General features: G+C 47.8%; 6 protein-coding genes and 5 non-coding genes across 12 annotated transcripts; 8 read left to right on the top strand and 3 right to left on the bottom strand.

Annotated features, from left to right (window-relative positions):
- Positions 1-290: 290 nt before the first annotated feature.
- Positions 291-3,268, top strand: LOC136491605 (N-terminal acetyltransferase A complex catalytic subunit NAA10-like). 2 transcript variants are annotated; one of them, XR_010768085.1, is made up of 3 exons: positions 291-1,109; positions 1,176-1,318; positions 2,831-3,268. XR_010768085.1 is itself a non-coding variant. In XM_066487895.1 (2 exons), the coding sequence occupies exon 1, from the start codon at positions 507-509 to the stop codon at positions 1,101-1,103; it is 597 nt and encodes a 198-aa protein (XP_066343992.1). In that variant the 5' UTR covers positions 291-506; the 3' UTR covers positions 1,104-1,109; positions 2,831-3,268. The 2 variants fall into 2 exon arrangements, 1 of the variants encoding a protein (XP_066343992.1); XM_066487895.1 differs by lacking the exon at positions 1,176-1,318.
- Positions 1,519-1,634, top strand: LOC136495052 (small nucleolar RNA Z278). Its single transcript, XR_010768840.1, has one exon. It is a non-coding gene; the product is annotated as a small nucleolar RNA Z278 (small nucleolar RNA).
- LOC136495047 (small nucleolar RNA Z278) lies at positions 1,774-1,888 on the top strand. Its single transcript, XR_010768837.1, has one exon. It is a non-coding gene; the product is annotated as a small nucleolar RNA Z278 (small nucleolar RNA).
- On the top strand, positions 2,020-2,132 carry LOC136495049 (small nucleolar RNA Z278). Its single transcript, XR_010768838.1, has one exon. It is a non-coding gene; the product is annotated as a small nucleolar RNA Z278 (small nucleolar RNA).
- On the top strand, positions 2,323-2,438 carry LOC136495054 (small nucleolar RNA Z278). The gene has a single exon (XR_010768842.1). It is a non-coding gene; the product is annotated as a small nucleolar RNA Z278 (small nucleolar RNA).
- A 4,435-nt stretch (positions 3,269-7,703) lies between the features above and the next one.
- On the bottom strand, positions 7,704-10,325 carry LOC136491575 (pentatricopeptide repeat-containing protein At1g03560, mitochondrial-like). The gene has a single exon (XM_066487879.1). It carries the CDS (start codon positions 10,177-10,179, stop codon positions 8,248-8,250), a length of 1,932 nt encoding a protein of 643 aa, XP_066343976.1. The 5' UTR covers positions 10,180-10,325; the 3' UTR covers positions 7,704-8,247.
- A 145-nt stretch (positions 10,326-10,470) lies between these two features.
- Positions 10,471-11,638, bottom strand: LOC136491576 (uncharacterized). The gene is made up of 3 exons (XM_066487880.1): positions 11,368-11,638; positions 11,074-11,258; positions 10,471-10,955 (listed from the first exon to the last, which is right to left on the bottom strand). The coding sequence occupies exons 1-3, from the start codon at positions 11,486-11,488 to the stop codon at positions 10,794-10,796; spliced, it is 468 nt and encodes a 155-aa protein (XP_066343977.1). The 5' UTR covers positions 11,489-11,638; the 3' UTR covers positions 10,471-10,793.
- A 340-nt stretch (positions 11,639-11,978) lies between these two features.
- LOC136491577 (uncharacterized) lies at positions 11,979-12,498 on the top strand. The gene has a single exon (XM_066487881.1). The coding sequence runs from the start codon at positions 12,085-12,087 to the stop codon at positions 12,337-12,339; it is 255 nt and encodes an 84-aa protein (XP_066343978.1). The 5' UTR covers positions 11,979-12,084; the 3' UTR covers positions 12,340-12,498.
- Positions 12,499-13,913: 1,415 nt separating this feature from the next.
- On the top strand, positions 13,914-14,445 carry LOC136493993 (uncharacterized). Its single transcript, XM_066490125.1, has one exon. The coding sequence runs from the start codon at positions 14,000-14,002 to the stop codon at positions 14,246-14,248; it is 249 nt and encodes an 82-aa protein (XP_066346222.1). The 5' UTR covers positions 13,914-13,999; the 3' UTR covers positions 14,249-14,445.
- A 5,945-nt stretch (positions 14,446-20,390) lies between these two features.
- On the bottom strand, positions 20,391-20,529 carry LOC136495058 (small nucleolar RNA Z247). The gene has a single exon (XR_010768846.1). It is a non-coding gene; the product is annotated as a small nucleolar RNA Z247 (small nucleolar RNA).
- Positions 20,530-21,286: 757 nt separating this feature from the next.
- On the top strand, positions 21,287-21,767 carry LOC136494378 (uncharacterized). The gene has a single exon (XM_066490544.1). The coding sequence runs from the start codon at positions 21,357-21,359 to the stop codon at positions 21,615-21,617; it is 261 nt and encodes an 86-aa protein (XP_066346641.1). The 5' UTR covers positions 21,287-21,356; the 3' UTR covers positions 21,618-21,767.
- Positions 21,768-27,734: the final 5,967 nt, after the last annotated feature.

The following is a 27,734-nucleotide window of genomic DNA, read 5'->3' as shown; positions in this document are numbered from 1 at the left end:
TAGAACTCCAGTTTTGAGAATTCGGTGTCATCAATGCTAATTGTTTCGAAAAATAAACGCTTTTCCCTGAGTAAATAGAAGTTGCTAGCCATTCTGCAATGAACAGTAAATAGAACTAAGATAGTTAGGTCATCAACTCATCATCCTCTAACTCTGAGGCTCATCCTTCCAACGAAGACAGTAGTAGTAGTTTTTTTTTTTAGTGGAAGACAGTAGTAGTAGTAATAAATGAATTCAACGAAGACAGTAGTAGTTAATGAACAGTAAATAGAATGAGATAGGTCGCCCAACACGACTATAGTCGTAAGCAACAAATCATTCGGCCCACCAGGCCTATTTCGGCCCGTTTACCCTCTAGGGTTAGGTCAAGAATTCCCCGAGCCTCCCTATATTAATAGAGGCCAGGCGGCCGCCGCCGTCCGCATCACCATCGCTACCTATCGCTGGAGAACCACCGAATCCACCGCATCGGAGAGAGTAGAGGTTAGAATTAGGCGGAGGTCAAGATGGTGTGCATCCGGCAGGCGACCATCGATGACCTGCTGGCAATGCAGGCGTGCAACCTGATGTGCCTGCCGGAGAACTACCAGATGAAGTACTACCTCTACCACATGCTCTCGTGGCCGCAGCTCCTCTTCGTCGCCGAGGATTACGGCGGCCGCATCGTCGGCTACGTGCTCGCCAAGATGGAGGAGGACCCCTCCGAGCCCTGCCACGGCCACATCACCTCCCTCGCGGTCCTCCGCTCTCACCGCAAGCTCGGTGTCGCGACCAAGCTCATGTCTGCCGCGCAGGCCGCCATGGACCAGGTCTTCTGTGCCGAGTACGTCTCCCTCCACGTCCGCCGATCCAACCGCGCCGCCTTCAACCTCTACACCTCCACCCTCGGGTACCAGATCCACGACATCGAGTCTAAGTACTACGCCGATGGGGAGGACGCGTACGATATGCGCAAGCCTCTCCGGCAGCCGCAGCCGAAGAAGCATCACCATCACCACCACCACCACCACGGCCCCGGTGGGTGCTGCTCCCACGACGCACCTGCGGCGGCGACTGGTTCTTCTCAGTCTTCTAGTTCGCCGGATAAGAAGGCTAACACTTGACATGGGGTAAGCTTTTCCTTGCAAGCTCTTGATGTTATATTCTCTACTAATATATTGCTTGTCACCTCGCAGTTCGCTTTGATTAGGCTGTGATTATGGTTGAGAGATCAAATTTGTAGTTTCGTGGTATGTCAATGTGCCTCTCCTCACCTTTGGTTTCTTGAGATTGTTCACTCTCAAGGCAGCCCAGTCATGGAGGCATATAGCAATTATTGGTGAGTTTAACGTGGAAGTTTACTGTTTCTTGCTGTGGTATTGCTTCTAAAATCTCTCACTAAATCAACCAACTGCGGTTGCTTGTCCTCAGCTCGATTAATATTCGATGATTATTGTTATGATAAGTTTATTAGCATCAGCTTTTAATTTTTTTGTTGTATTTGCAAGTCTGTTTTATTGATATGAAAATCTTGTACTAAGCAATGATGAAAATCGCCCTTTGAATTAGATGTAGATCACTCCAAGTCCCTGATTTTCAGGGAGAACCTACTTGGGGTCCTACATTGGAATGAGATATGTGGGCTTTACTGAGCTTTATGAACAAATCATTTAACAACATTTTGAACATTGTATATGCATTTTTTTTCCTGGTGGGTATTGTTCTTGAATGAAATTGTCCATATTTATTTTATTTGGCAGAACATAGATGGAGAAATGTGCTTACAATTATCTTGCTTATGATGATTTGCCTAATGTGTGAGGTGTAGACAGCTCCAAGCCCCTGCTTGCCAGGGAGAACCTACTTGGAGTCCTACATTCAAATGAAATTTATGGGCATTTTCTGAGGTGTTTTTTTGTTGGTGCACTGTGGTTTTGGATTAAATATTTGCCTATGTTATGTTAAGCTATTTCTTATCTTTCACTGTTATATCTGAAAGCTTATGAACCAAATGCCTTTCACCTTCACGGCTTCACAGTAACCTATGATGAGTTGCCCAACATGTGAGGTGTAGGTAACTCTCAAGCCCTGATTCAGGGAGAACCTACTTGGGGTCCTACATTCAAATGAAATCCATGGGCATTTACTGAGGTTTATAATAAAACCTAATGTCTTGTCTTAGTTTGTTGCATGCATTAGTCTACGTGAGATGTGCTTTGTTGACAGATTGATTCTTTAGCTGCATGTTATTGCTGATGTAATGATTATCCATTGGTGAGATGTTTATGCCTTTTCTTCTGGCTAATGTTTTATCATCAGCAAAATAAATTACCTTGTGAGACTGCCAATGATGATTAGTCTGCAAAGTGGATGTCCTGTGGACTCAAGTCCCTGTTTCAGGGAGAACCTACTTGAGGAAACATGGTACAAAATATGACATCGTTTGATAAAACTGAGGCATTACAGAAGAACCTTATTTCCTTCTCAGTTTTTGCTTCGTGCTCTTTCCTTTTATTCTGAAAGTTGTGCTTAATCATAAAGCTTGGTTGAGGTCATATCAGAATCCAAGCTTTCAGTGATGTTTCTGTCCGCAAAATGGATGTGCTTATGTATCCAGTCCCTGCTTCAGGGAGAACCTACTTGGAGAAACAGCATCTAATATGACATGAATTCAGAGACTGAGATAGTATTGCTGCATTATTGTTATGTTTTATTTCTCTCTTTTAGTTCCATTTTTCTCTAAGTTTCATGGAAGCAAAGTGATTTTGTGTTTTGACATTCTTTGATCTTTACCGTGCAATTTAAATATTGAAGCTGAAATTCAATTTTATGTGGCTTCTGAATATTGCAGACTCATATCTACACAGAGGAGCCACCAAGCACATTGGACTTTTATACACATCTTTCCTCTCCCCGGAAGATAAGAGATTGTAGCGTTCTTTTCCTAATAGAATGGGAAAGACCTGTACTGTGATTATTTGTGTACTTTTGATGTCTCGAATCTTCCCACCGAATCTTTGTAATCAGTGAGAATGGCAAGCAAATATACGGCTCCGTTCGCTTCGCTGAAAAAATAAGTTGAAATACGGGGCTGATTTGGCTGATTTGTTTGGATTTGTTGGAAGAGAGAAATATTGTTCCGGCTAAAAAAAATAAGCTGAAAAAGACGTATCATAAGAGAAGCGAAGAGGGCTATTTCTCATTTGATTAGTCATGCCTGACAATTTGGTCAGATTTTATACAGCAAGATATGATTTTATACAGCAAGATATAATACAAGTTTGGTACCTGTAATGCTGTTGTTTTATTATCGGATCACTTAAAGAGTGCTGTTTTCAGATATAAAATTAGCATCTAAAATTATTAGTCAATTAGCAATTGTTTTGAAAAATAATCGCTATTCCCTAAATAGTAAATACTTATGTTCTGACTTTTCTAGATATGTAATGCTAATTATTTTGAAAAATAAACGCTTTTCCCTGAATAGTTATTTACTTATGCTAATTGTTTTGAACAGTAAATATAGCGAAGGTAGGACATTCTCCAAAGACGAGTCTAGGCCATCTTCCTGGGTCAGGTGGTGCTTCATTCCCATGACTAAATTTGTTCCCGTCGGGCATGAGATGTTTGACACTAATTAGGGGTATTAAAAATAGATTAATTACAAAAAAAGTATTAGACTAATTACAAAACTAATTATATAGATGAAGACTAATTTGCGAGACAATCTATTAAACTTAATTAGTCTGTGATTTAATAATGTGGTACGATAAAAATATGCTAATAATGGATTAATTAGTCTTAATAAATTCACATCGCAAATTAATCTCCATCTATGTAATTAATTTTATAATTAACTATTTGTTCTAATTAGCGACAGGAGTTGCCTCCAAGGCTTATCCGTCCAACGAATACAGGAGTCGTTCTGATTAAACAGAACACCCCATCGAGTAAGTATCTCATAAGAGTCTGAATCGATATTGTCCTGTCTTGTGTGAATCGTGCGTTGGTGCTACCGGGTAAAAATAGTGCCCTGCCGACGGCTACAGCTCTTCATCGCCTTCACAGTTCTCATGCTGCTTCAGTGTCCACCTTTTGGCCCTGCAAAAATTGTTTCAGACTCATCAACCTAATAAACTGTGCTAGAATTTGCCACTAGTAGTGTACAAGTGTGTTATTATCTATAAATCTTGTCTTGGATCAGTCCTACCAGAAATCAGAGGAAGCCTTAAGAGATGTAACTACATTATCAGTTTAAAACTAGTGTGACGGCAGCTTTCTTAACTACTTAAAGCTACCGCATGATTCAACACAAACTCTGAGAGGGGAGGCTTTTCTTCATAGCGATAGCCTGTGCTGAAAAAGTGATCCATGAGTAGGGCTGGGCAATCCTTTTTTTCGTTGTGAAAAACCTTCGGTGCTGGAAGGCAATCGGTGCTGGCAAATACCAAAAACCGACATGTTCCGTGGTGTTTCGGTTCAGTGTTTGGTCTGCACCGAACACAACCGAATGAGTATTGCAGCACACTGACAGAAACACAGACAGTTGATTAGCACAGTAAATAATACTACAATAACCATTTCGGCAGTTCATGTTTCAATACTACAATAACCAAGCCAACAAGGCAACAATACATGGAAGTTCAAAGTCCAGTAGCAGATGGCGGACTAGCAGTGGTTCAAACTTCAATTATTACAAGCAAACATGTTCACAGTGACCACAAATTGATTAAATCAAAGATGAGTGCACCAACACTCCTTCCAGACAGCAACAACATCAAACTTTTGGTTTGTTCAAGACTCTGTTGTCTCCTTAGGAATAGTGAGGGCACCCAGTTCTACGACAAGTGAAATATGAAATGCAACATTAGTCATGAGTAGATAGAAATGAATCATGAAGAACATAAAAGAACGATAGCTTTTAAATTAACAAGTACCTTCCTCAAGCTTGTACAATTCTTCTTCATTCTCTTCAACACTAACAATATTGGATCCACGAATCCAATCACTTGCACAAATCAGACGCTCAACCATTGGTGGTGTGAGTGAGCTCCTGAAATCATCAAGAACACGTCCACCTGTACTGAAGGCTGATTCAGAAGCGACAGTTGAGATAGGAATTGCTAAGAGATCACGGGCCATGCGAGACAGTATTGGAAACCTTTTAGCATTGCCCTTCCAATACTTAAGAATGTCAAACCCTTCATTATCCTCTTCATTGTCTTCTGAAAAGTACTTGTCAAGTTCAGATTTGGTAGTGGCATTTGCACCCCCACGTTTCCTCAATTTCTCAGCAATTATAGACTTGAACGACCTTCTGCTCTCTGGAGGTGGTTCTTGAGTCTCAGTGGGCTGTTGTGGTGCATTATCACTTGGAGCATACATATTTCTATACTCCTCAAACAAAGCATGGAAAGAAGTGTTCACTGTTTCCCACAATTTCTCTCCTATCTCATCACCAAACAAGATCATCATAACCATCTTTATGTAAGTTGAAAGCTTGTACCTTGGATCAATTGCAACACAGAAATAAACAACGAAGTTCAGGTTCAGCAATTGATCCCCCTTATCTTTCTCTCCTCGCTTCTCTCCGTCTCCCAGCCTCTCTCCATATTTCTCCCCAAAGTACTTGTAGTACTTTACTAGCATTCTCTTACCCATTTCACTACATAACCTATCCTCACTGTCACACCACTCTCGCAGCAAAAGCAACAGATCAGCAATCTCATGAAAATAAGTGTTTGATGTTGGACAACTTGTGACTGAAACACGGAGAGTAAGTTCATAAAAATGTTCAAGAAATCCAGCCATCTTCCTAGCATTATCCCAATCTGATTTTTCAGGAACTCCTGGACCATCTTTCTCGTCATTTAAGTCTAGTTTATAGTATGGGTCTTCATCACTATACATTCCAAAAGCCTTTTCATACTGCTGTGCAGTGTTTAGCATCAGGTAAGTAGAGTTCCACCTAGTGCAAACATCTACGGTCAGAAAGGCTTTGGTCTGTACCTTTGCTAATTCAGCACATTTCTTAAACCTTGCCAATCTAGATGTTTCACCCTTGACAAACTTAACAGCAGCACGAACACGAACCACTGACCTATCAATTTCCTTTAGGCCTTCACTAACTATTAAGTTGACAATGTGTGCAACACATCTCATGTGTAGATACTCTCCTTTAGCAATGCTACCATTTGATTCATTCAAGACCCTCCGCATGTACTTTATTGCATCGTTGTTTGCACTATCATCGTCCACTGTTATTGTAAAAACCTTATCAATTCCCCATGCTGCCAAGCAATTCTCTAGGGATTTTCCAATATCTTCCCCTCTATGACTCTCTACCAAGAAAAAACCAATGATTTTTTTGTGGAGCTTCCAATCATTGTCAATAAAATGTGCTGTCACACACATGTAGTTTTGGTTGGTATTAGATGTCCATGTGTTAGTTGCGAGGCTAACCCTTCCACAGTGTTCTTTTAAAAACTTCTTCAGCTTTTCCTTCTGGACATCATACACTTCGACACAAGCTCTAGTGGCTGTTCTTCTAGAGGGTAAAGTAAATTGTGGGCATGCTATGGCCAAAAATTTTCTAAGGCCAGGGCGTTCAGATAAGGCAAATGGTTGCTCATCTTCAACTATCATTTCAGCAAAACTGTTTCTAAGGTCATCAAGATCAATCTCCGAAGTAGATAGAGTACCAACACTACTATTTCCATGACTAGGTTGCAGTTGGCTATTTCCATTTGTCTCTGTATCACAGCGACACAAGTTCCCACAGTACTTGCACTTGGCTCTTTCCTCCCCATTTGCAATTTTTACCTTGGTGAAATGATCCCAAATATCTGAACTTGGAGCGATCGCTTTCCTTTTCTTGTTTTTCTGTTTCTCTTGCTGTTCGCCTTCATCCTCCTCGCTCTGCTGATCGTCCTCTTCGTCAACCTCTATCATTTCATTCACCTGATTTGCAACGGTTTCATCAGTGTCCCCAATAAAACATGAAACACGCCACTTAAGATCAAGCATAGGTTAGGTTGGTCAATTTGTGCAAGATCTAAGAAACCAAGAAAGGATAACTGAAGTCTGAACTTAAGAGAAGAAGAGTAGAAGACATACGTTGGTGGACTCCTCGGTAGCTGCCGACATTGTACTGGAAGGAGATCTTCACGTGGGTGGGGCTGAGCCTGCGCGGCCGCGCGCCGTCGCTGTTGGAGCCTGCGTGGTGCCCCGCACCGTCGGCCCGCCGCCGTCAGAGCCCGATGCGCCGCGCCGTCGCCGTCGTTTCACCCGCCGCCGCCGTCATCGCTGCGACCGATGTGGTGGCTAGGGTTAGGGTGCCGTGCGGCGCTGGTGCGGGAGTCGGGGGAGTGACTCCTGACGGGGAGTGCGGCGCTGGTGCCCTTGTGAGCTGGGCTAGTCGCTGTCTGCGATGTGCCTCACTGCCTCCTCCCTTTTGCATAGTTCGGTTCCTTCGGTAGATGGTATATCGGTTCGGTGTGCTAGGAAAACCGACACCGAAGCCGATAACCGAAGTAATTAAGATCAACTCCACCAGTCCTTCAATTCCCACCCCTGAGAAAAACCTGTAGTTTGGCGCGAGCTCCAACTGCCGGCGCCAGGGACGGGGAAGGGGACGCCGACGGCAAGATGGTGGCCGCGGGGGGCATCACCGTGGGCGGGGAAGAACCGCCTTGCTGCAGCTTCTCGTGCTGCCTTGCCGATGCTCCTGGCGCCCCCACTGGCACTGTTCGGAGGAGCGGCGGCGGAGTGCTCGCGAAGGCGAGCGGAGCAGATGCGGTCCAATTTTCTCCGGCGGGCGGCGGCGGAGCAGATACGTCGCTCGGAGCGGGAAGAGAAAGAGAAACAAACGCGCGGGGAAAAAATAAAATATTGAATGACAAATGGAGCCCACATGTTAGAAGAGATATTGGGGATGGAATTTTCTCATTCTATTGATTGGAGATGAGGCCTTTCAAAACCCTCAAAAAAAGGTTTGTAGCTCCCCTAACAACTAGTTTTAGGTTGAGATTTTCTTCTACTGCTGGAGACGCACAAATCTAAATGTGGCCAACCCATGAAGCCATGAGTGAAACTGGACACATGCCTTCATCCTTTGAGAAAGAATATCGGCAACTCATTCAACTAGTGTTTCAAATTTCACTCTTCTTTCGATGCTGCCAGATCTTTCATACCCAAAGCCAATCTTACTATGCACCAGTTTAAATGCCAGAACGGTATTTCCTGCTTTCCTCCTTAGTGCATTGATCATCATTCAAACAGTGTTTGAAATTTCACTCTTCTTTTGATGCTGCCAGATCTTTCATACCCAATGCCTATCTTACTATGCACCAGCTTAAATGCCAGATCGGTATTTCCTGCTTTCCTAAGCGCGTTGATCATCATCGTTCGAACCCTCCCAGGTATCTCACGGCCCTTCTGCACAATGCCATCTGCCAATTTGCAGGCCTGCTTGAATCTGCCAGTCTTACACAACACGTTGATCATATCCTCATGAGCTGTCTCAGGAATCACACCCATTGGAGCCAGTTCATCCAATATCCTCCATGCACGGCTGAATTTACCAGAAAGGCAGAGTCCATTGGCGAGGACCCTGAAAGCTGCAGCTGTTGGGGTGATTCCCTTATCAATCATGCTGTCCCAGAACTTCAGTGCCTCCTCATTCTTGTGTTCCTTGAACAAACCATCAATTAGAATGGTATATGTGTAGACTGTTTGATCACAGCCATCATCTTCCATTCTCTTGTAGAAAGCACACGCGTCGTCTGTTCGTCCTGCTTTGACTAATGCATCGATCAGAACATTGTAGCAATACGAGTCAGGCACAAATCCTTTAGCAATCATCTCCTCGAAGAGCTCCTTTGCTTGGTCAACCATCCCAGCTTTTCCAAAGCCATCAATTAGGCTTGTATAGAAAATGGCATTCACTGCAACACCCTTCTCTACACAACTCCTGAAGCACGCAAGTGCCTCATCCATATTGCCAAATCTGCATAAGTAGTTAACAACCACACCATATGTGACCGCGTCAAGCTCAACTCCACTGGCCTTCATCCTCTCAAAGAGTGCCATTGCCTCTTTCTCCCTCCCGAACTTACCCATCGAGTCAATGAGCGCAGTGTACATGGCTGCATTGGCTGGGCAACCTCGCTTCAACATCCTCTCAAACACAGCCAGCGCCTCAAATGGTTTCCCGTCCTTGCTGAGGGCGCCGATCACCAGCACATAGGCATGTTGAGGTATCTCCTTCCCCATTCCCCTCTCTTCCATCTCTTGGAACAGTGCTACGCATTGTGGAAACGTGCCCTCGCTGTAATGGCGCTGCATGAGAGTGAGGTATGTCACCTTGTCCGGCGCGAGCTCTGCCTGTTCCCTCATATCCGCAAGCCGTGCCATCGCATCCTGCGTCCTCCCCGCGCGACAGTACCCCTTGATGAGAATGTTGTAGGAAACCACGTCGGGACGCACTCGATCTTCCGTGGACATTGCGTCGAACACGTTGATGGCAGTGTCAAGGAGGCCAGCGTTGACAAGGCCGTCCAGCAGGCAGTTGTAGGTGAGCCTGGACGGCTCAACGCCGGCGAGGCGCATGGCCTGCCACGCCCACAGCAGCTCCTCGGAGAGTCCGAACGCCGCGAGGCTGCGGATCAACGAGGCCGACGACGCCGGCGCGAGGTGCCTCAGGACAGCGTCCCCGTGCGCGCGCAGCTCTGCGACGAGCTGCCGCGCCTGGCCGGCAGCGTTGGGGCCGGCGGTCTCCCTGGAGCGCGCGAAGGAGTGGAGGAGGGAGACGTAGCAGCTGAGGAGGTGCTGCGGGTGCGCGAGGAGGTCGGCGCCGTTGGGCAGGGAGCGGAAGAAGTGGAGCGACGGGAGCGGGTGCGGGGTGAGCTGCGGGGAGCGGAGCGCGGCGGCGACGAAGGCCGGGGAGAGGCGGAGGAGGAAGGTCCTGCAGAAGGCGCGGAGGTCGGCGGCGAGGGTGGCGGGCGGGGAGCGGAGGACGAGGGAGATCACGCGGGGCAGCCACGGCGACGGCGTGGGCGGGGCCGCCGACGCGGAGGCGTACGGGCTCGGGTCCGCGAGGTCCGGGTACGGATCGATCCACTCCGGCGGCGGGAGCGGCTGGTGGTCGTGGGGCGCGGCGGCCGGCCGCCGGCCGCGAGGGACGTGGCAGAAGCGGTGCATCGTACGAGGGCGGCGGCGGCAAGGAGAGGTGTTCGACGAAATGAGCGGGCAGGGCGTCTTTGGTTTGGGGTGTTTGGCTTCGGCGGTTCGGCCACTGACCGAGTGTCAGTTTGCCTGTACTCTTCTTTTCCCATGGGAAATTATCCAACGCTACAGAAACTTTGCGAAGATGAATCCAAATCCAAGTTCCGATGAATTCGCGTGAAATTATCATTCTATAGTCAGAATTCTTGAAACTGAGATACTCAGAGATTGGTACAGCTCGTTAAATACTGAAGTGAAATTTTCAGCTTTGGTTGCTCACCCAAAAAGGGCCTGAAGCCCTGAACCATGGATGTATCGTATGATTATCGTATCACAAATCTAATGCCCCTTCAGACATGGTGATGAATTGATGCAACTAGAGAATACAGGTACGATGAAGACTGAACAGGTGAACATGCCTTCAAGCTCGTCTCCTTCGTCAACCATGAGCATCCGGCAAAGGCAGTAAGGCACTGACACGGAAAACTCTGCTCCACCAAAGTCGTCCATAGAATGGCATTGTCATGTAGTCTTCGTTCAGGGGTCTGGAAATGGTTTTGCGTAGGATGAACATGAAAGTGGAAGTGGAACTAGAAGCCAGGGTCGTCCCACTGCAGGACGGCGGTGCCGACGTTCTGCTCCCTCTTGAGCTTGTCCTTGAGGAACCAGTCGCAGACGCGGCCGGCGTTGAGCTCCTCGATCGGGACGCCCTCCTGCTCCGATATCACTCTCAGCAGGTTCAGTGACGATATCTGAAAACAAACACAGCAGCAGCAAAACACAGCCCTGTAAACGATCCTTGCTCGTCGATGCTCGTCCAATCGTTACTCGGCAGCTGACATGAACGGGAGTGGGAGCATGCGGACTTACGGTGAGGCGGCAGAGGAAGCGCTCGTGCGTGCTGAGGCCGGACATCTCCACCAGCCCGGCCTCCTCCAGGCTCAGGAAGGTCGTTTTCTCCTGTTCGTCGGTCGCCGCTTCTTCTTGCTGCTGCTGCTGCTTGTCCTCCTCCTGGCATCTCCTCCGGACCGCCAGTCTCGAGGCTGCATCTCTAGCTGCAATCAGATCAGGTGATCAGGTCACTGCTTGATTACAGCATCAACGGATCAAATTATCTGGCTTCAGCTCCGGCCAGCCAGACGCCGTTGGTCACTGGGTCTCGACCTGCAACACGACGGCAGGGGACGGCGGCTGCTCGTCTGAGCAATGGCCTGGGCGGCAGAGGCGCGGCTGCTGCTGCGCACGAGGCGTGACTCGTCTTGCACGCGCTGGTTATGTGCTGCATAGCTCTGGACCTGCAGCTGGATCGATCCTTCTCACGTGAGCAGAGCACCTCCGTTGCTATGCTCTGGTCTGACTCTGGTGCTCGGATCGGATGGAGACTGGAGAGGGTGAGGAAGAGAAGGACGCGGCCGCGGGATCGGGCGAGCGGATAACGCTGCAATGCGACCATATGCTCTGGCGACGAGGGCCCAGCATCAGACTAGAGGGTCTCCAGGAAGAAGCCTTCGATTGCGACGGAAGCGGCTCGATCGCATGCAGCAGCCCATGTACCAGTAGCTAGCCCGTTACGGGGTATGGGCGAGCTGCTGGGCCGGTGCAGAAGAAAAACAACGGCAGGTCGAGGGCGGCAAGACGGCAGAGTGAGGTGTGTGGATGCGGACAGCGGCGCCTGAACTGAAGCCCCCCGGTTTGCTGGAAAACCAGCGTGCGCGGCCGCCTGTTTCGCCCCGCCGCAGCCGGCCCTGACCCGGTATATTAACCCACTCGCCTAGCATCAACAACACAGCATCACGATTCTTTCACGCAACTCAGTACAAGACTACAAGTCTACAACGATCAGCGAGCGATCCTCTCAAGCCAATAGCCAAACAGGAGGACATGGCGGGCGCAGCCAAGGCATCGTGGATGGTGGCCATGAGCGTGGGCGCGGTGGAGGCGCTCAAGGACCAGGCGGGCCTCTGCCGCTGGAACTACGCGCTGCGGTCCCTCCACCGGACCGCCAAGGCCAACGCTCCCAGCTTCGCGCAGGCCAAGAAGCTGGCGCCGGCGCCGGCGGAGAGGAGGCGGGCGGACAAGGCCGCGGAGGAGGGGATGAGGACTGTCATGTACCTCAGCTGCTGGGGCCCTAATTAATTATTAGGTATAGTTTCATTGCATAGGTCCTCTAGCTCTGTTCCAGCTTTCAGAAACCCAGACCGATCCCCTGGTTGTAAATATATGACCACGATGATGATGATGAAAAGTTCTGTTACTTCATTTGAGTATATGAATGAATGCTTCTGCTTTCTGTTATTTTTTGAAACAAACTGCCTTCTGTGCTCTCCTCGATCTCTTTGCGCTCACAACAACTCAACAAGAGCTTTGTGTGGTTCGTTGCTTCCATGTGCTACGGCAGAACAATGGATCATGGCAGATTTGAGATGGTAATAATCTCCGGTTCTGAACCCCGCTCCTTAATTACCCTTTGAAGCAAAATGATAGCAACAAATCTTTGACAGCCTAACTCATGATCAGAGGTTAGCTTAATCTCGGGTCTGAGCTCCAACGTTTTATTTAGGGAATTGCGGCGTTTATCTTGTGACGAAGCATAGTAACAGTAACAGCACGGTCTCCATTCCAGTTTGACAGTTTCTAGTACTTTCTACTCCCAAACAACCTGCTGAAGAAGTTTAGAGGGCATCTTGACGGGTTGATGAAACCTGCAACTGCAAAAGCAAGTTCTTTCATTTGTAATAGCGTTTGGCTCTCGAAAAGGGTTAATGGAAGACAAATGAGATGGATGAAGAAGAGCCAATAGCCCATTACTGAACGTATGGTTGATGTAGCTGCAGAGAAGCTGAGTCAGAGTCTCACAGACGACCACAGCACAGCGTATGTTCAAATACCATCTCCCCCCACATAAACTGCATGCATCAGCAATCGCTCAGCCCTGTTCGCTTCTCTTATAATTCGTATTTTTCAACTTGTTTTTTTAGCTGGAACAGTATTTTTTTCTCACAACAAATTAGTTGAAATAATGTTTTGTTTTTTCAGCGAAGGGAACGGGCCGATGAAAACCAGGTCCTAGAGCGTCTGCGGTCTGGTTACGTCGCTCTCGGCCTCGGGCTCTTCTCACTGCTGCTACAAAAGCACGCGGTAACCACTGCAGCTAACCCATGCGACTCGGTGCGTAGAAACGGATTAGCTTATTGCCGGTTCATCAAGAAAGCGAGAAGATTCCTGGACGGCTGGACGCCTCGAGTGAGTGTCCTAGATCTGGCAGTTCCCTCCCTCTTCATGTTCGCAGACAACTCACGGGCGGCCACCACTTGGTAGGATAATAAAACATTAAAAAAATTATCTACTTTGCTTGATTCCTTCGTACTGTAATTGGTAGACCAAACTGTACAGTCAATCTCTAGCCCAAACAGTCCTGATACAGAGAAGATGCATCGTATGCTGTGGCGGAAACGGTTGCGCGGACGCTCTTCCTCGTTTGTGCCGGCGACGCGGAAGACCGGCCGTTTCTGCCGCGAATAAACAAGACGACGAGAACGAGATAGGTGAGCTGAGCACCTGGGCCGGTGCGGGGAAAGCGACCTGCGGCGGCGTAAACAAGGCAATCAGTGGTGCGGAACGAGGGCCCCCGGTATCCAGGAAAACCAGCACCCGCGGCCGCTTGTTTGCAGTCCTCCCTCCGGTATATATAACCCCATCCGCCACACCTCGCCTCTCCACCCCAACACACACAACAATCTCACTCAGTCACAGCAACTGCACCGATCACCGACCAGAAGTCACTCTCTAGCAAGACATGGCCGCTGCAGCGAAGGCGTCGTGGATGGTGGCGATGAGCGTGGGCGCGGTGGAGGCGCTCAAGGACCAGGCGGGCCTCTGCCGCTGGAACTACGCGCTGCGGTCCGTCCACCGGGCCGCCAAGGCCAACGCTCCCAGCTTCGCGCAGGCCAAGAAGAAGCTGGCGCCGGCGGAGAAGAGGCGGGCGGACAAGGCCGAGGAGGGGATGAGGACCATCATGTACCTCAGCTGCTGGGGCCCAAACTAGAAGTAGGCTTCAGTGTTGAGTTCAGCCGTCTCTGTCTCGGCTTGCAGGGCAGCAACCGGGGCCTGGGTTGAGACCTGGCTCGTTGGCTCCTGCGATTGTAATATAAAGTAGGAAATAGGTCCAGTAGGATCATGATGATGACGAAAAGTTCTTTTACTTCACACGAGTAATATGAATGGTTCTGATTTGCATCGGAATTTTGATTCTTTGGGTTCAAAACAAGAATTCGGTGTTGTTCGTACCACCATGTGCTCAAGCAGAACGATCGGTAATGGCAATTTCAGGTTCTGAGATCTCTACTATTCCGTGACAGCAGTTTAGGAGTACCTCTTAGAGGACAAAATTGATACAACGAGACACGCAGTCCACGTTACTCAACCGTGATCATCGTCGAAGAGAAAACTAATCATGGTCTCCGAGGTTCAAGGACAAACTGTGCTTATGCAAAGTGGGTCTCCATGGCTCCATTTCAGTTTGGTTATAGTTCCTACTTTGTGCTCCTTCCTACAAACAGCTAACCACGCGTCAGCTGTACTAGTAGTTTGGAAGTAGTAAATCTGAAATCTCTACTAGCACCAAATCCTGTTTACTGAAACTTGCTGCTGCTACTGGCACCAAATTGAGAATCGAAGGGTGGTCACTGTTCCGCGCGGCCGTGCCCACTCTCTCTGCAACTGCAAGCGACGCGGGACGAGACGAGTTCGGCCAATCAGCCGAGCAAGCCCTCGTTGCCGGTATGCAGGAAAACCATCGCTCGCGGCCACCTGTTTCAGCCGCGCCGCCGGCCCGCCCGGCGCCCATCCGTTCCGTCCCCCTCCGGTGCAGGGGTGGGGACGACGCCTCAGCCACTCGCGGTGTTGGGTGATTGCATGGTCGGTCTCTGTCTAGTTGTTTTGATCTTTGGACCAGAGCTGTTTGTAAAAAAAAAAATGTTTGGCGGACCAAAGTTGCACGGGAATCGAAGCGTAAAATCTTGTTTAGTTGTTGAAACATATTGATGGACGACATGATATTTTTATTTTGGCGTAAGAACGAGACGATATGATATGAGCCAGTATCACGGTACAGTGTCACACAAATCACACCACGGAGAACATTCATGTATGTAAAAGTTGCGTTAGCAAACGCTCCAAAGGATAAGGCAGTGGTATCAAGGAAAAACCATGTGCTGTGGCGTCTGGTTATGCCAAAAACGTCACTCTCACTGTCTCACACTCTGCAGGCCCTGCTCGGTCCAACACCGTGTTGTGCACTTGTGCGGTAACAATAACAATCTGCAGCTATACCCGTGTGATTCAGCGCCAGGCGTGTTAAAAACGGATGGATTGTCTTAGAGCAAGTATAATAGCAGGCTGTAAGCCGACTAAATGCTGAGGCGGAGGAGAGAGGGGAGGAGAGAGAGGAGAAGCAGGCTGTAAGCTTACAGCCGGCTTGGGCACAAGAACCAAGAAAGTCTGTGAGAGAGACAAGTGGGCCATGTATTAACTGTAAAGAGCTAACTACTGTATGAGTAGGCTAAGAGAAGGCTAAAAAAACCTTACAGCCAGCAAGCCGGCTGTATTATTAGCCTTGCTCTTAATAAGCAACGACGATCACCAAGAACGTGAGAAGATTCCTGGACGTGAGAAGATTCCTGGACGGCTGCATCGATTGATCCATAGAATCTTGCTCATCGTTCCACGCGATGGATTTCATTATTAGATCGCTACAACCTAGGATCCCTCGTTCCTGTTTGCTGAAAGCAAGACGATGCACAGCCGGCCACCACAGATCTGATAAAACTACTACCGCCGCGAAGTGTGCCCATCTCTATTCTCTAATCCCAAACAGTCCAGGTACAATGCAAAGATGATGACGGTGATCTGCGTTTGCGCGGCACGCGTCCCTGTCTCTGCGCACGACGCGGAGGCCGGAGGACAGGACGAACCACCGCGAATAAACAAGACGACAAGTCAAGTGGGAGACCCACTGGGCCGGCGCGCAAGAAAGCGAGCCGCAGGCGGCAGTGAGCGAGAGCCCCCGGTATCCAGGAAAACCAGGGTCCGCGCCCATCCGTTTCCGCCACCGCCCCGTCCCGGCCTCCCGCCGCCCGCCGGTACATATAAACCCACCTGCCCCGACCAGCCTCTCCACCTCAACACGGCATCAAGCTGTGAGAATTGGTGGAACGTGGTACCTTCTCAGGTCCACGGTTGCGTATTATATAGGCGGTGGCATGTACATATATATGGTTACAACAAGAAAACAAGGAGAGTCCTACAATCAAGGATCACCTCCCATCTACAATACACGCATCCATGAGTCTAAGATACAATGAACCCAGACCAACAGATATGCTTATCATCTAACACTCCCCCTCAATCTCAGCCACTTACAAGGTTGGGATTGATCCTAAACTGTCTAAGCTTCGCAGCAGTGATGGCCTTAGTGAACCCATCTGCCAACTGATCTCCGGAGTTGATGAACCGTATGTCCAAGAGTTTCTGTGCCACTCGTTCTCTGACAAAGTGGAAGTCTATCTCTATGTGTTTGGTTCTAGCATGAAACACGGGATTAGCTGACAAGTACTTTGCCCCTAGATTATCACACCACAATCGAGCAGCCGATGGATGTGCTACCTTGAGTTCGGTCAAAAGTTTCTGAACCCACATCATTTCTGCTGTAGCATTGGCCAAAGCTTTGTATTCTGCTTCCGTGCTAGACCTTGATACGGTGGCCTGTTTCCTGGCTATCCAAGATACAAGGTTACTGCCAAGAAAAACAGCAAAGCCTCCTGTAGACCGCCTATCATCTAGGCAACCAGCCCAATCAGCATCTGAAAAGGCACTTATAATCATTGACTGTGATCTCTTGATCTTGAGTCCAAAATTCCTTGTCCCACTAACATACCTCAGGATCCTCTTGACGGCGCTCCAGTGAGTTGTAGTTGGAGCATGTAAGTACTGGCACACCTTGTTCACCGAAAAGGATATATCCGGTCTTGTTAGTGTTAAGTACTGCAGCGCCCCAACCACACTTCTATAGTGTGTAGCATCCTCTGCCCCAAGTGTAGCACCATCTGTCAATCTCAATTTTTCAGAAACAGCAAGAGGTGTATCAACACTTTTGGCCTTGTCCATGCCGGTCCTGGACAAAATATCCGCAGCATACCTGCCCTGTGAAAGCACAAGCCCATCGTTGCTCCTCCTCACCTCTATCCCAAGGAAGTAGTGTAAATCACCCAAGTCCTTCAATGCAAAATCCTTCTGCAGATCCTTAAGCAATGCTGCTGTAGCTTTGGGAGAAGAGCTAGCAACAATAATATCATCAACATATACTAGTATATAAATAGTATACTCACCCCGGCTATAGTAGAACAATGACGTGTCAGCTTTGGATGGAACAAATCCCAACTCTTGCAGCCTCTTGCACAATCTTGCATACCAAGCCCTTGGTGCTTGCTTTAGCCCGTAGAGAGCTTTGTCCAACTTGCAAACATAATTTGGATGCGTCTTGTCTTCATAGCCAGGTGGTTGGTGCATATATACTTCTTCTTCTAGATACCCATGGAGAAAAGCATTTTGGACATCAAGTTGACGAAGTGACCAGTCTCTTGATACTGCAATAGATAAAATCAGCCGTATAGTGGCAGCTTTCACAACAGGACTGAAAGTGTCTTCATAGTCAATGCCATAACGTTGCTTAAAACCCTTAGCAACCAACCGAGCTTTGTATCTGTCCACAGTGCCATCAGCTTTGCGCTTCACTTTATAAACCCATTTGCATCCAATGACGTTTCTCCCCTTGGGCCGAGGAACAAGATGCCACGTCTTGTTTCTCAGCAAGGCTTGGTGTTCGTTTTCCATGGCAGATGTCCATTTTTGATCTCGGAGTGCTTCTTCCAACGAGCTCGGCTCCTCAGTTTTGATCAGTGCGTTCATGCACCAGCGTACTGTACCATCCGTGTACTCCTTGGGCTTTACTATCCCATGTTGAAGCCGAGTAACCGGTCTTTGAGGATCGGCGGCAGCAGCTGGAGCATCAGAAGTAGGTGCAGAAGCACCGGCTCCCGTGGATGACAGGGTTGCAGAGAGCTCATTTGCAGAAGATCCACCTGGGAGGATCACCATCGAATCCCGTGCGTGATCCAGCGCCCCCTCGCTGGGATCAGTTCGCGGTGTCGAAGAGACCGATCCAGGCGGTGTGGCCACAGACTCAGCCACAGATGATCCGCCCTGGGATAGGATCGGCGAGGCCCCAGATTCCAATCCCGAAGGTGATCGCGCCTGACTGCCTGATGCTGCCACAGTCGTACCAGACGGATCTGCCTCGGCCGCTGCGCTGTTGCTGGATGGGTGACACAGCCAATAATGCCTGCCAACAGTAGCAGTTTTTCTTGTCCCTGCAGCGTTTTCGCCATGGTTTGTTCCTGTACCATCAACATACGGTGCATGGCTCGATGGCCGGTTAGTAAAGACAGGAGAAAACAAATGCTGGTCACCAATTTTTGCATTCTCAAAATCCGAGGAAGGGTTCTTAAGGATATCAGGAAGGAGAGCAAGCTCGGCTCGAAGCTGTGCTCCTGCGTTGGGATGGAGAGAGGAGAAAGGAAAAACTTCTTCATCGAAGACAACATCCCGGGATATGTAAACTCTCCCTTCTTTTGGGTCTAAGCATTTGAAACCTTTGTGCATATTGCTATATCCTAGAAACACACATTGCTGGGATCTGAATTCAAGTTTCTTGGAATTGTATGGGCGCAAATTTGGCCATACAGCGCAGCCAAAGGTGCGTAGGAAGGTGTATTCTGGTGGACGGCCAAAGAGTTTCTCAAAGGGGGTTTTGTCATCAATGATTTTAGACGGCAAGCGATTTATAAGAAAGACTGCAGTGAGAAAGGCTTCATCCCAGAATTTTAGAGGCATAGAGGCGTGTGCAAGGAGGGTGAGACCCATCTCGACAATGTGTCGGTGCTTGCGTTCGGCCGACCCATTTTGTTGATGCGCATGAGGGCATGAAACATGATGTTCTACACCTATGCGCCTGAAAAAGGAGTTTAGTGCTTGATATTCCCCTCCCCAATCTGTTTGTATGGCACGAATTTTCCGATCAAATTGTCGCTCAACAAGTTTTTGAAAATCTTGAAAACACTGATAGACTTCAGATTTGTGTTTCAACAAATATATCCAGACAAACTTACTGTGATCATCAATGAAACTCACATAATAATTATGGCGACCAATAGAGTTGGGGGCAGGGCCCCATACATCGGAAAAAACGAGATTCATAGGATGACTCGACACACTGGTAGATCTAGGGTAAGGCAATTGATGACTCTTGCCTAACTGACATGCATCACACACCCTAGTATTATTTTGACTATGGGAAACAGGAAGCTTATGGCGGCTTAGGACCTGCTGGATGACCCGAGATGATGCATGGCCCAGCCTACGATGCCATAGTGAAGTGGAAGGCTTGACTGCACCAAAGGCTTGTTTATTTGGAGACGACTTGGATGGTAGCTTCAAAGGATAGAGGCCCCCCTCACATCTGCCTGTGTGTAGGATTTTCTTCGACACCTGTTCTTTAATGGAAAAATGGTGGGGGTGGAATTCAAGAAAAACATTATTATCACGAGCGAGTCGATTTACAGAACAGAGATTTTTATGTGCTTGTGGGACATGAAGAATATTTCGGAGATGAAGATTAGGTGAATGCAAATAACTGTGACCAACATTAGCAATCTCCATACCTGCCCCGTTTGCAGCATGCACCTGATCACCGCCGTGATACTTGTCATGGACGGTCAACTTCTCCAGCTCGCCAGTGACATGATCCGTGGCTCCAGTGTCCATGTACCAATTTGTGTCGACACCGTATGAACTGGTGGCAGCAGCAGCAGTCTTTTGTGGAGGACCCTGATAAGATGAATCATACCGTTTGAAGCATCGGTAGGCCGGGTGTCCTTCCTTGCCACAGACTTGGCAATAGACGTCTGGTTCAAAACGCCCGCCACTGCGTCCTCCTTTCTGTCCGCGGCCGCCACCACGGCCTCCACGCCCGCCACCGCGCGCGTTGTTGTTGTAGTTGCTGCCACCACGGCCACCCTTGGTGGCCATGTTCACAGAGGACTGCTGTCCCCCACTCCTGGCCTCCATGCGCTGCTCAAAGGAGATAAGCTGCGCATAGAGCTCGTTTACGGTGATCGGTTCAACTCGCGCCGCCACCGCTGTCACCACTGGATCATATTCCTGATCTAGCCCGGTCAAGATGTAGGAGATGAGTTCCTCATCTTCGAGCTTACGTCCGGCAGATGCCATCTCGTCTCCCAGAGCCTTCATCTTCGTGAAGAACTCGTTGATCGAGGATGCACCCTTGGACGCGGTAGCAAGAGCCATTCTTGTGCTGATGATTCGGGCTCTTGATTGTGACGCATGAAGCGCCTGAATCGCAGTCCACGCCTCCGCTGCGGTGGTCACCGCAGTGATCTGAGATCCGATCTCGCGAGAGAGGGATCCAAGCAGGTAGGAAAGGACTTGCTGATCTTGGGCTACCCACTTCTTGAACTCAGGATTCAGAATGGGTGCCGCATCTGCGGCCGGCTTCCCATCGTCCGCCTCGGCCTTGGGGGGAATGAACTTCTCCGGCGGCTTCTCCGTCGGGTCGATGAACTTTTCCATCTCCGCACCTCGGAGGCCGGAGAGGACTTGGAGCTTCCACATAGGATGATTATTCCTGGTCAACTTCTCCGTGACCGGGAACATGCCGAGAGGGGAAAAACCGGCAAGGGCGGCGGCGGTGGAAGAGGATGCAAGCGCCATGTTTTTCCGCTAGGATAGATGCTCTGATTACCATGTGAGAATTGGTGGAACGTGGTACCTTCTCAGGTCCACGGTTGCGTGTTATATAGGCGGTGGCATGTACACATATATGGTTACAACAAGAAAACAAGGAGAGTCCTACAATCAAGGATCACCTCCCATCTACAATACACGCATCCATGAGTCTAAGATACAATGAACCCAGACCAACAGATATGCTTATCATCTAACACAAGCAACCTCACTTGCTACAAACGATCAGTGACCGCGCTCTCGAGGGAGAAGGAGGAAGACCAGACCATCAGGAGATGGCAGGTGCAGCCAAGGCGTCGTGGATGGTGGCGATGAGCGTGGGCGCCGTGGAGGCGCTCAAGGACCAGGCGGGCCTCTGCCGCTGGAACTACGCGCTGCGATGCATCCACCGGACCGCCAAGGCCAACGTGCGCAGCAGCTTCGCCGCGCAGGCCAAGAAGCTGGCCCCGGCGGCGGAGAAGAAGAGGCGGGTGGATAAGGCCGCGGAGGAGGGGATGAGGACCGTCATGTACCTCAGCTGCTGGGAACCTAACTAGCTAGCCATAGTTGGACGACGGTGATGTTCGTCTTGTTCTTCAGCGACCGAGCTGGGCTTGGGACCTTGCCGGTTGCTCCCCCTGATTGTAGATATGTAGAGTATACATGACGACGATGGTGATGAAAAGTTCTGCCACTTGATTCGAGTATTCCACAGCGTACGATCGAGTGACCATTCTGATTCTGTTCTGTACACTGTACGTACTGGCGTGAAATCTGGAAGAGCTTTGAGTTCATGACAAGTTATCCGTGAGATCTAGACAGAGCAATCAGTCATGGCAAGCATGATAATCTGAAATCCTGGACTGTCCTCTTTCATGACAGCTGACAGCACCAAGCTATTTACACTACACCATCTCATATGCTGATGCCTGATGGGATCACGGTTTCATGTTCAGCAGAGGCCCTTATTACCTGACAAAGTGACAAGCATGGAACCTGGTGGTGTAGTACCGAATTCAGTTTCCGGACTTCGCGGATCAGGCCTTGTTCGATTCGTCCCACCCTTCTCTTGTTTAGAAAACTAATCATGGCCTCTCAAGTTCTGGGATAAAAGTGTGTTTGTGTTGGAAAGACGGAGACGACAGCAGAGTCTCCGCATCAGTTTGACAGATTTTTTTTTTTTAAGAAAGGGCGGCAAAAGTTTTGCCGTGATTTTTACTAGACGAAGTAAGACAAAAAAAAAAGACAAGTGTCCTCCTAGTTTTTTAAATGAAAATTAGGTCAAAAATCATATAACTGAGAAGAGTGTTCCACTCATCCTAACACGAAGACAACTATCACAATTCACGCCACTATTTACTCCAACTTGATCGAAACGACCCAACTAAAATAACTCAAACACAACAACCTGTCTAACGACACCAAACCGCACAACTTGAGGCACCACCATGGACAGTTTGGCAGATCCATAGTCCATATACTCAATTAGGAAACGATCAAGTACGATTCAGTGTTCTGTTCGCTTGACTGATAAGCCATGACTAAAAGTACGGTTGGCCAATTTATTGTGAGAGAAAAGTATCGTTCTTTGACACAGAAAAATACGGCTTATAAGCAAACGAACGGGGTGCAGGATTCACACACTGCACCACCGTAACAATTTGCAAACCCGATGTATTCCGTTTGTGTGAACCATTTCTTGTCACTGCGAACACGCTGCAAGTCATAGGCATAGGTAAGGTACCTTCGAATAGGGATTGGATTTTGTCGTAAACAAGGCATCAGCGAACTCGAACGGATACGCAGCCGTGGGACGTGGAAACCTGAAACTCTGAAAGGCTGAAAGCCACGCCCTACACGGGCTACAGGCTACACAGTTCCCCTGCCCGTCTCCCCTTACTTGGGTCAGTTTCACTCAGGACCCGTTTGAATCCATGAATGAAATTTATTCTAATAATTATAATTTAGACATAGATTAATTAAGCTAATATAGTTATATATATAATATATTTGTTTATAGTGATCTATAGAATCTATTTTCATCTCCTACACTATAAACTTGAGATAGGCTTATTTGTGAGCTTGAGAATGTTATGGAATATCAAATTTCAAGCCAAATATCCTAATCCATTATGTAGATTTCAATTCCTCTAAAATAAAAGGATCCAAACGGCCCCTCAACAGAATCCGAGCGATTTAACACATACAGCTCTAGTTAAGTAGTTTTTGAGTTTTGATTTCATAAAGCAACTTTACTAGTAAAGCTAAAGTTATTTATAAAAACATTTGTTAAAACAATCTCATAGGGAAGATAGCCAAAAAAAACTGAGAACTATGCATATGAGAGAAGCTGAAAAACAACTTTTAGAAAGAAATTATTTCATCAAAACCTATTTAGTAAGAGAAGCTGAAAAACAACTTTACGAAGCTAGGGGAGAATTCTACCGAACAAGCCCTTACAATCAGGGTATTTGGATCTTCTAGTACTAGCATCTATTAATTCAAACTAAAAATTAGACGGATAAAGTTTGGCCAACTAAACTTTTTTAAGTGATGTTTGCATCTCAAATTAAAAGTTTTATTGATCCCAATTAGTTAGGTTTAGTCTCATTAGCTAGGTTTAATAGGGTGGTGTTTGCATTCCCGAAATAAAAAAAATTATGGACCCATTTTAGAAAAAAAGGGAATATATTAATATCCCAGCTTCTGTATTGACTAATGCATATGGCTGTTCATTATTACAAGCAGGCGTAAAACGGTCCAGGGAATCTCAAAAGCAAAGCTTTGAGCCATAAAGACAACAAAGTTTTCAGAAGGGAAAACTAAAGAGCAATTCTGTTGCTAAAATTCCATATATTAATCCCAAGTAGCTAGGTTTGCCAACTTAACAGACTATAGTTAGTCGAGGTATGTATTAAAAAACCAATTCATCTATCTAATCTACATGTTTTGATGAACTAGAATAATTCTTTTAGCTTCTACTAGTTATAAGTTCAAGTGATTCGAACTCCTTAGCACGTGGGAACAATCTGCACTTAAGCCCCCCATGTGATCTAGCGCGTTAAAAAAGAATTAACTTACTTTTTCCCTAGCTAAGAAAGCAAGAAGTTTCGTGGATGCAACGGGTTATGAGCGAAGATGTCTTGTCGGATCACCATGTGTCCACTACTGTCCCGTTTATCATGTGTGTTGATTGTAAAGCTAACAAGACTGGATCGGAAAAAAAAACTAATCAGCCTGTTCGCTTGGTCGTAAACGATTGTAAATTTTCAGTCAAAACAATATTTTTCTCTCACATCAAATCAGTCAGCAATAATAATTCACGATCATATACGATCGTTTCAGCCCCAGCCGAGCAGGCTGAATATGGCTGCACATAGGCCAACTCAAACTTGCATTGCAGGTGCCAACAGTGGATTTAACACAGATCCCAACACAGCTGGTGACCAAACTGCTACTTCACAGCAGGCGGGGCATGATCAGCTACCACGGGAAGGCGCCACTTCAATCCAAGGTACGCAGATTTCTGCAGCAACACCTCAAGCCCGAGCGCCAGACACAGCAATGTGCTGCTGCCCAGATGGACAGGTACACCATTCAGGTGCCGGCTCTAATTGCAGGTATAAGATGCTATGTTGATGCCTCCTTGCTACCTGATCAACCGGCTATGCCTCGTAGATCGGCAGGGCTTGGAGTATTCTTTGTCAATCCGCAGGTACAACCAACACAGACAGTCTATATCAGGGCACGCGTCTCAGGTGTTCACTCGGTGCTCATGGCGGAGGCAGCTGCTCTAGCACTCGCAGCAACAATCAGCGACCTCCTCAACTTTAACACCACCACCTTTTTATCAGATTGTCAGCAGTTAGTCCATTTTCTCAATGCAGTGGATCAGAGTTATCCTTCAGACTGGAGGATCAAATCCTTCACTTGAACTTATCAGCCGACTTATCAGCTAGAATCTACAGTATTTTTCTCTCACAACAAAATAGCTTCAGCCGGCTTATCAGTTGGCTTTAATACCAGCCAAACAGGTAGTCAAAGATCTGTAAAATTAATAGGAACCTCAACGCTACGGCTGATGCTCTGGCTAGACAGGCATTCTCTGCCTTTGTTCCTCATGATTTATCTTTTGAGCTTGCGTGCTTTTACAGTTCCCATTCCAGATGGTGCCCTCTCTTGGATCCACTGAGTCATGTAAACATACAGTCTGTTCGGCTGCTTGCAGCTTCTTGCTGCTGAAATAAATTCGTTTGTTGTAAAAAAAGCTTGCCTAGCTGGTTTGCTCCCTAATTGAAAAGATTAGTGTAGCCTATTACTAAGGGCCTATTTGGTTTGGGGTGACTAAAGTTTAGTGACCCCACTTTAGTCCTTTTTAGTCACTTTTTTATCAAATAAGTTGACTAAAAAGTGACTAAATAAGTTTAGTCATCTAGTCACCAAAGAGGTGACTAAAGGGCCAAAAAAAACACCCATGCCCTCTTATTACTGTGGCAGCAGCAAAGATCCTAGACAAATAATAGAGACGTTTTTGTCTTTTTTTTACAGTTCTAGTCTCTTTTAGTCATCTAAACCAAATACCCTAAAACTAAAGTTTAGTTCCTAGACTAAAGTTTAGTTCAGAGACTTAAGATCTTATTTGGTTCCCCCTGCTAAAGTTTAGTTTCTAGACTAAACTTTAGTCACTTTAGCTACTAAACTACCAAACAAACTGACTTAAAAATGATTAAAGTAGTTTAGTCAAATTAGTCATCCAAGAGTAGCTAAAAGTGGGCTAAAGTGTCCAGTGGACAAGGGCTGCACCTCATTATTGCTGGTCCCCCACCCTGATTTGGGCATTCATTAGAGCTAGTTTGGTCTTAATTGACCTGCTTTAATGGTCTTTAGTCACTTTTAGTCACTAAAACCAAACAGAAGTAACTAAAGTTTAGTCACTGATTTTAGTAGCTAAGGGCATGTTTGGTTCCCAGCTCCTAAATTTAGTCAGCTAAACTACCTCCTAAATTTTAATCAGACAGCGTTTGGTTTGGTGGACTAATTGTGATTAAACTTGACATGTGCATGTTTAGGATGACCAAAACGCCCCTAAGCTCCTGCCCCTGGCATTTGGCCGACGGGGAAGGGGAGGAAGGACCATCGACCGGCGGAGAAGGGGAGGAAGGAGAACTGGCCGACGGAGAAGGGAAGGAAGAAGTGCCTGCCTCCAAGCGGCTGGGCGGGTGGTGCGGCGAGCGAGACAAGGCCTCGGCGCCGGCCTTCAAATCCCCCTTCGGCGCCGCGGCCGCCAAGGCCGACGCCTCCCTCGGCGTGCTCGGCGCGGCCCTGCTTCTCCCGACGCGGCAGCAGCAGCCGTTCCCCGGGGCGGCGACCTCGACGACGCACACGATTGGCTCGTCGCCCTCAACGACGACCTGCTCGAGCATTTCGACGCCTCCACGGACGAGTTCAAGGCGCTGCGGGAGAAGGAGGAGGCCTCCGGGCGGAGGGCGGCGCCGGAGGCTGGGGACGGGGACGGGCTCGGAACATGGCAATTATGAGGGGCACCACCTGTCCAGGTGGGCTTTTAGTCCCTTTTAGTAAGCTTTGGGTTACTAGTTAGCTAAATGTTATTTAGTCATATTTAGTCAAAGTATTTGGTAAAAAAGTTACTAAAAGGGACTAAAGCTACTAAATTTAGGAGCTACTAGATGAACCAAACACCCCCTAAACTTTAGCTGGGAACCTAACAGGCGCTAAATTAGACAAAATGGCCCCGTTCGCTGGTCTGAAACTTGGTTGAAACTGGCTGAAAAACATTGTTCCGGCTGAATTGTTGTGAGAGAAAAATATTGTTCCGGCTGAAAAAAAAAAGCCGAACAAAGCCAATGGGCCCTAACTTGATAGGTAAGGCCCTGTTTGGTTTCTATATGCGCTCCTAAAATCCCTGTCACATAAAATGTTTAGACACATGCATGAAGTATTAAATATAGACTAATTACGAAACTAATTACACAACTTGTGATTAATTTACGAGACGAATCTTTTAAGCCTAATTAGTCAATGATTTGATAATGTGGTGCTACAGTAACATATGATAACGACAGATTAATTAGGCTTAAAAAATCGTCTCGCAAATTAGCCTCCATGTACGTAATTAGTTTTGTAATTAATCTATATTTAATGCTCTTTATTAATATCTAAATATTTGATGTGACATGAATTTTAGGAGCCACTAAACCAAACACCCCCTAAAACCGTAAAAGCTATTACTACTATACTCTAGTACGGACTACTAGCTCCTTGCCCAGCGAGGTGAATCAGCTCTGCGTAACTCGGGATCCGCAAGGTGAATCAGCGAGGTGGTCTGCCCACACGCGCCGATCACGTGCTGCGTAACTCGGGATCCGCAAGGTGAATCAGCTCTGCAACAGTGCTTCGTGGCACTCCTATCTGCAGCCGCGGCGGCACGCGTCCTTGCCACAGTGGTCCAGTAGCAATAATGTCACAGGCCACAGGCGAGGGGATGGGGACGGGCGCCAGCACTGGGCTGGGACGAGATCGACCCGGGCTACCACTAGTAGTCCACTGCCAACCGGAGCGGAGAGCCCCCGGTATCATGGAAAACCAACGTCCGCGGCCACCTGTTTCGCCCGTCCCTCCCGGCCACCGCGAGTATATTAACCCACACCCACCCC

This window comes from Miscanthus floridulus, chromosome 11 (assembly GCF_019320115.1).
Source record: "Miscanthus floridulus cultivar M001 chromosome 11, ASM1932011v1, whole genome shotgun sequence".
In the NCBI taxonomy this organism is placed as follows: Eukaryota; Viridiplantae; Streptophyta; class Magnoliopsida; order Poales; family Poaceae; genus Miscanthus; species Miscanthus floridulus.
Note: the sequence above shows the minus strand (reverse complement) of the source record. Positions and strands in the feature narration are given on the sequence as shown.

Coding starts and splice junctions, on each gene's coding strand:
- LOC136491605 (XM_066487895.1), top strand. CDS start 507: ATGGTGTGCATCCGGCAGGCGACCATCGATGACCTGCTGGCAATGCAG.
- LOC136491575 (XM_066487879.1), bottom strand. CDS start 10,179: ATGCACCGCTTCTGCCACGTCCCTCGCGGCCGGCGGCCGGCCGCCGCG.
- LOC136491576 (XM_066487880.1), bottom strand. CDS start 11,488: ATGCAGCACATAACCAGCGCGTGCAAGACGAGTCACGCCTCGTGCGCA. Junction 11,259..11,367: donor CCCCTGCCGTCGTGTTGCAG/GTCGAGACCCAG, acceptor ATCTGATTGCAG/CTAGAGATGCAGCCTCGAGA. Junction 10,956..11,073: donor GCTTCCTCTGCCGCCTCACC/GTAAGTCCGCAT, acceptor GTTTGTTTTCAG/ATATCGTCACTGAACCTGCT.
- LOC136491577 (XM_066487881.1), top strand. CDS start 12,085: ATGGCGGGCGCAGCCAAGGCATCGTGGATGGTGGCCATGAGCGTGGGC.
- LOC136493993 (XM_066490125.1), top strand. CDS start 14,000: ATGGCCGCTGCAGCGAAGGCGTCGTGGATGGTGGCGATGAGCGTGGGC.
- LOC136494378 (XM_066490544.1), top strand. CDS start 21,357: ATGGCAGGTGCAGCCAAGGCGTCGTGGATGGTGGCGATGAGCGTGGGC.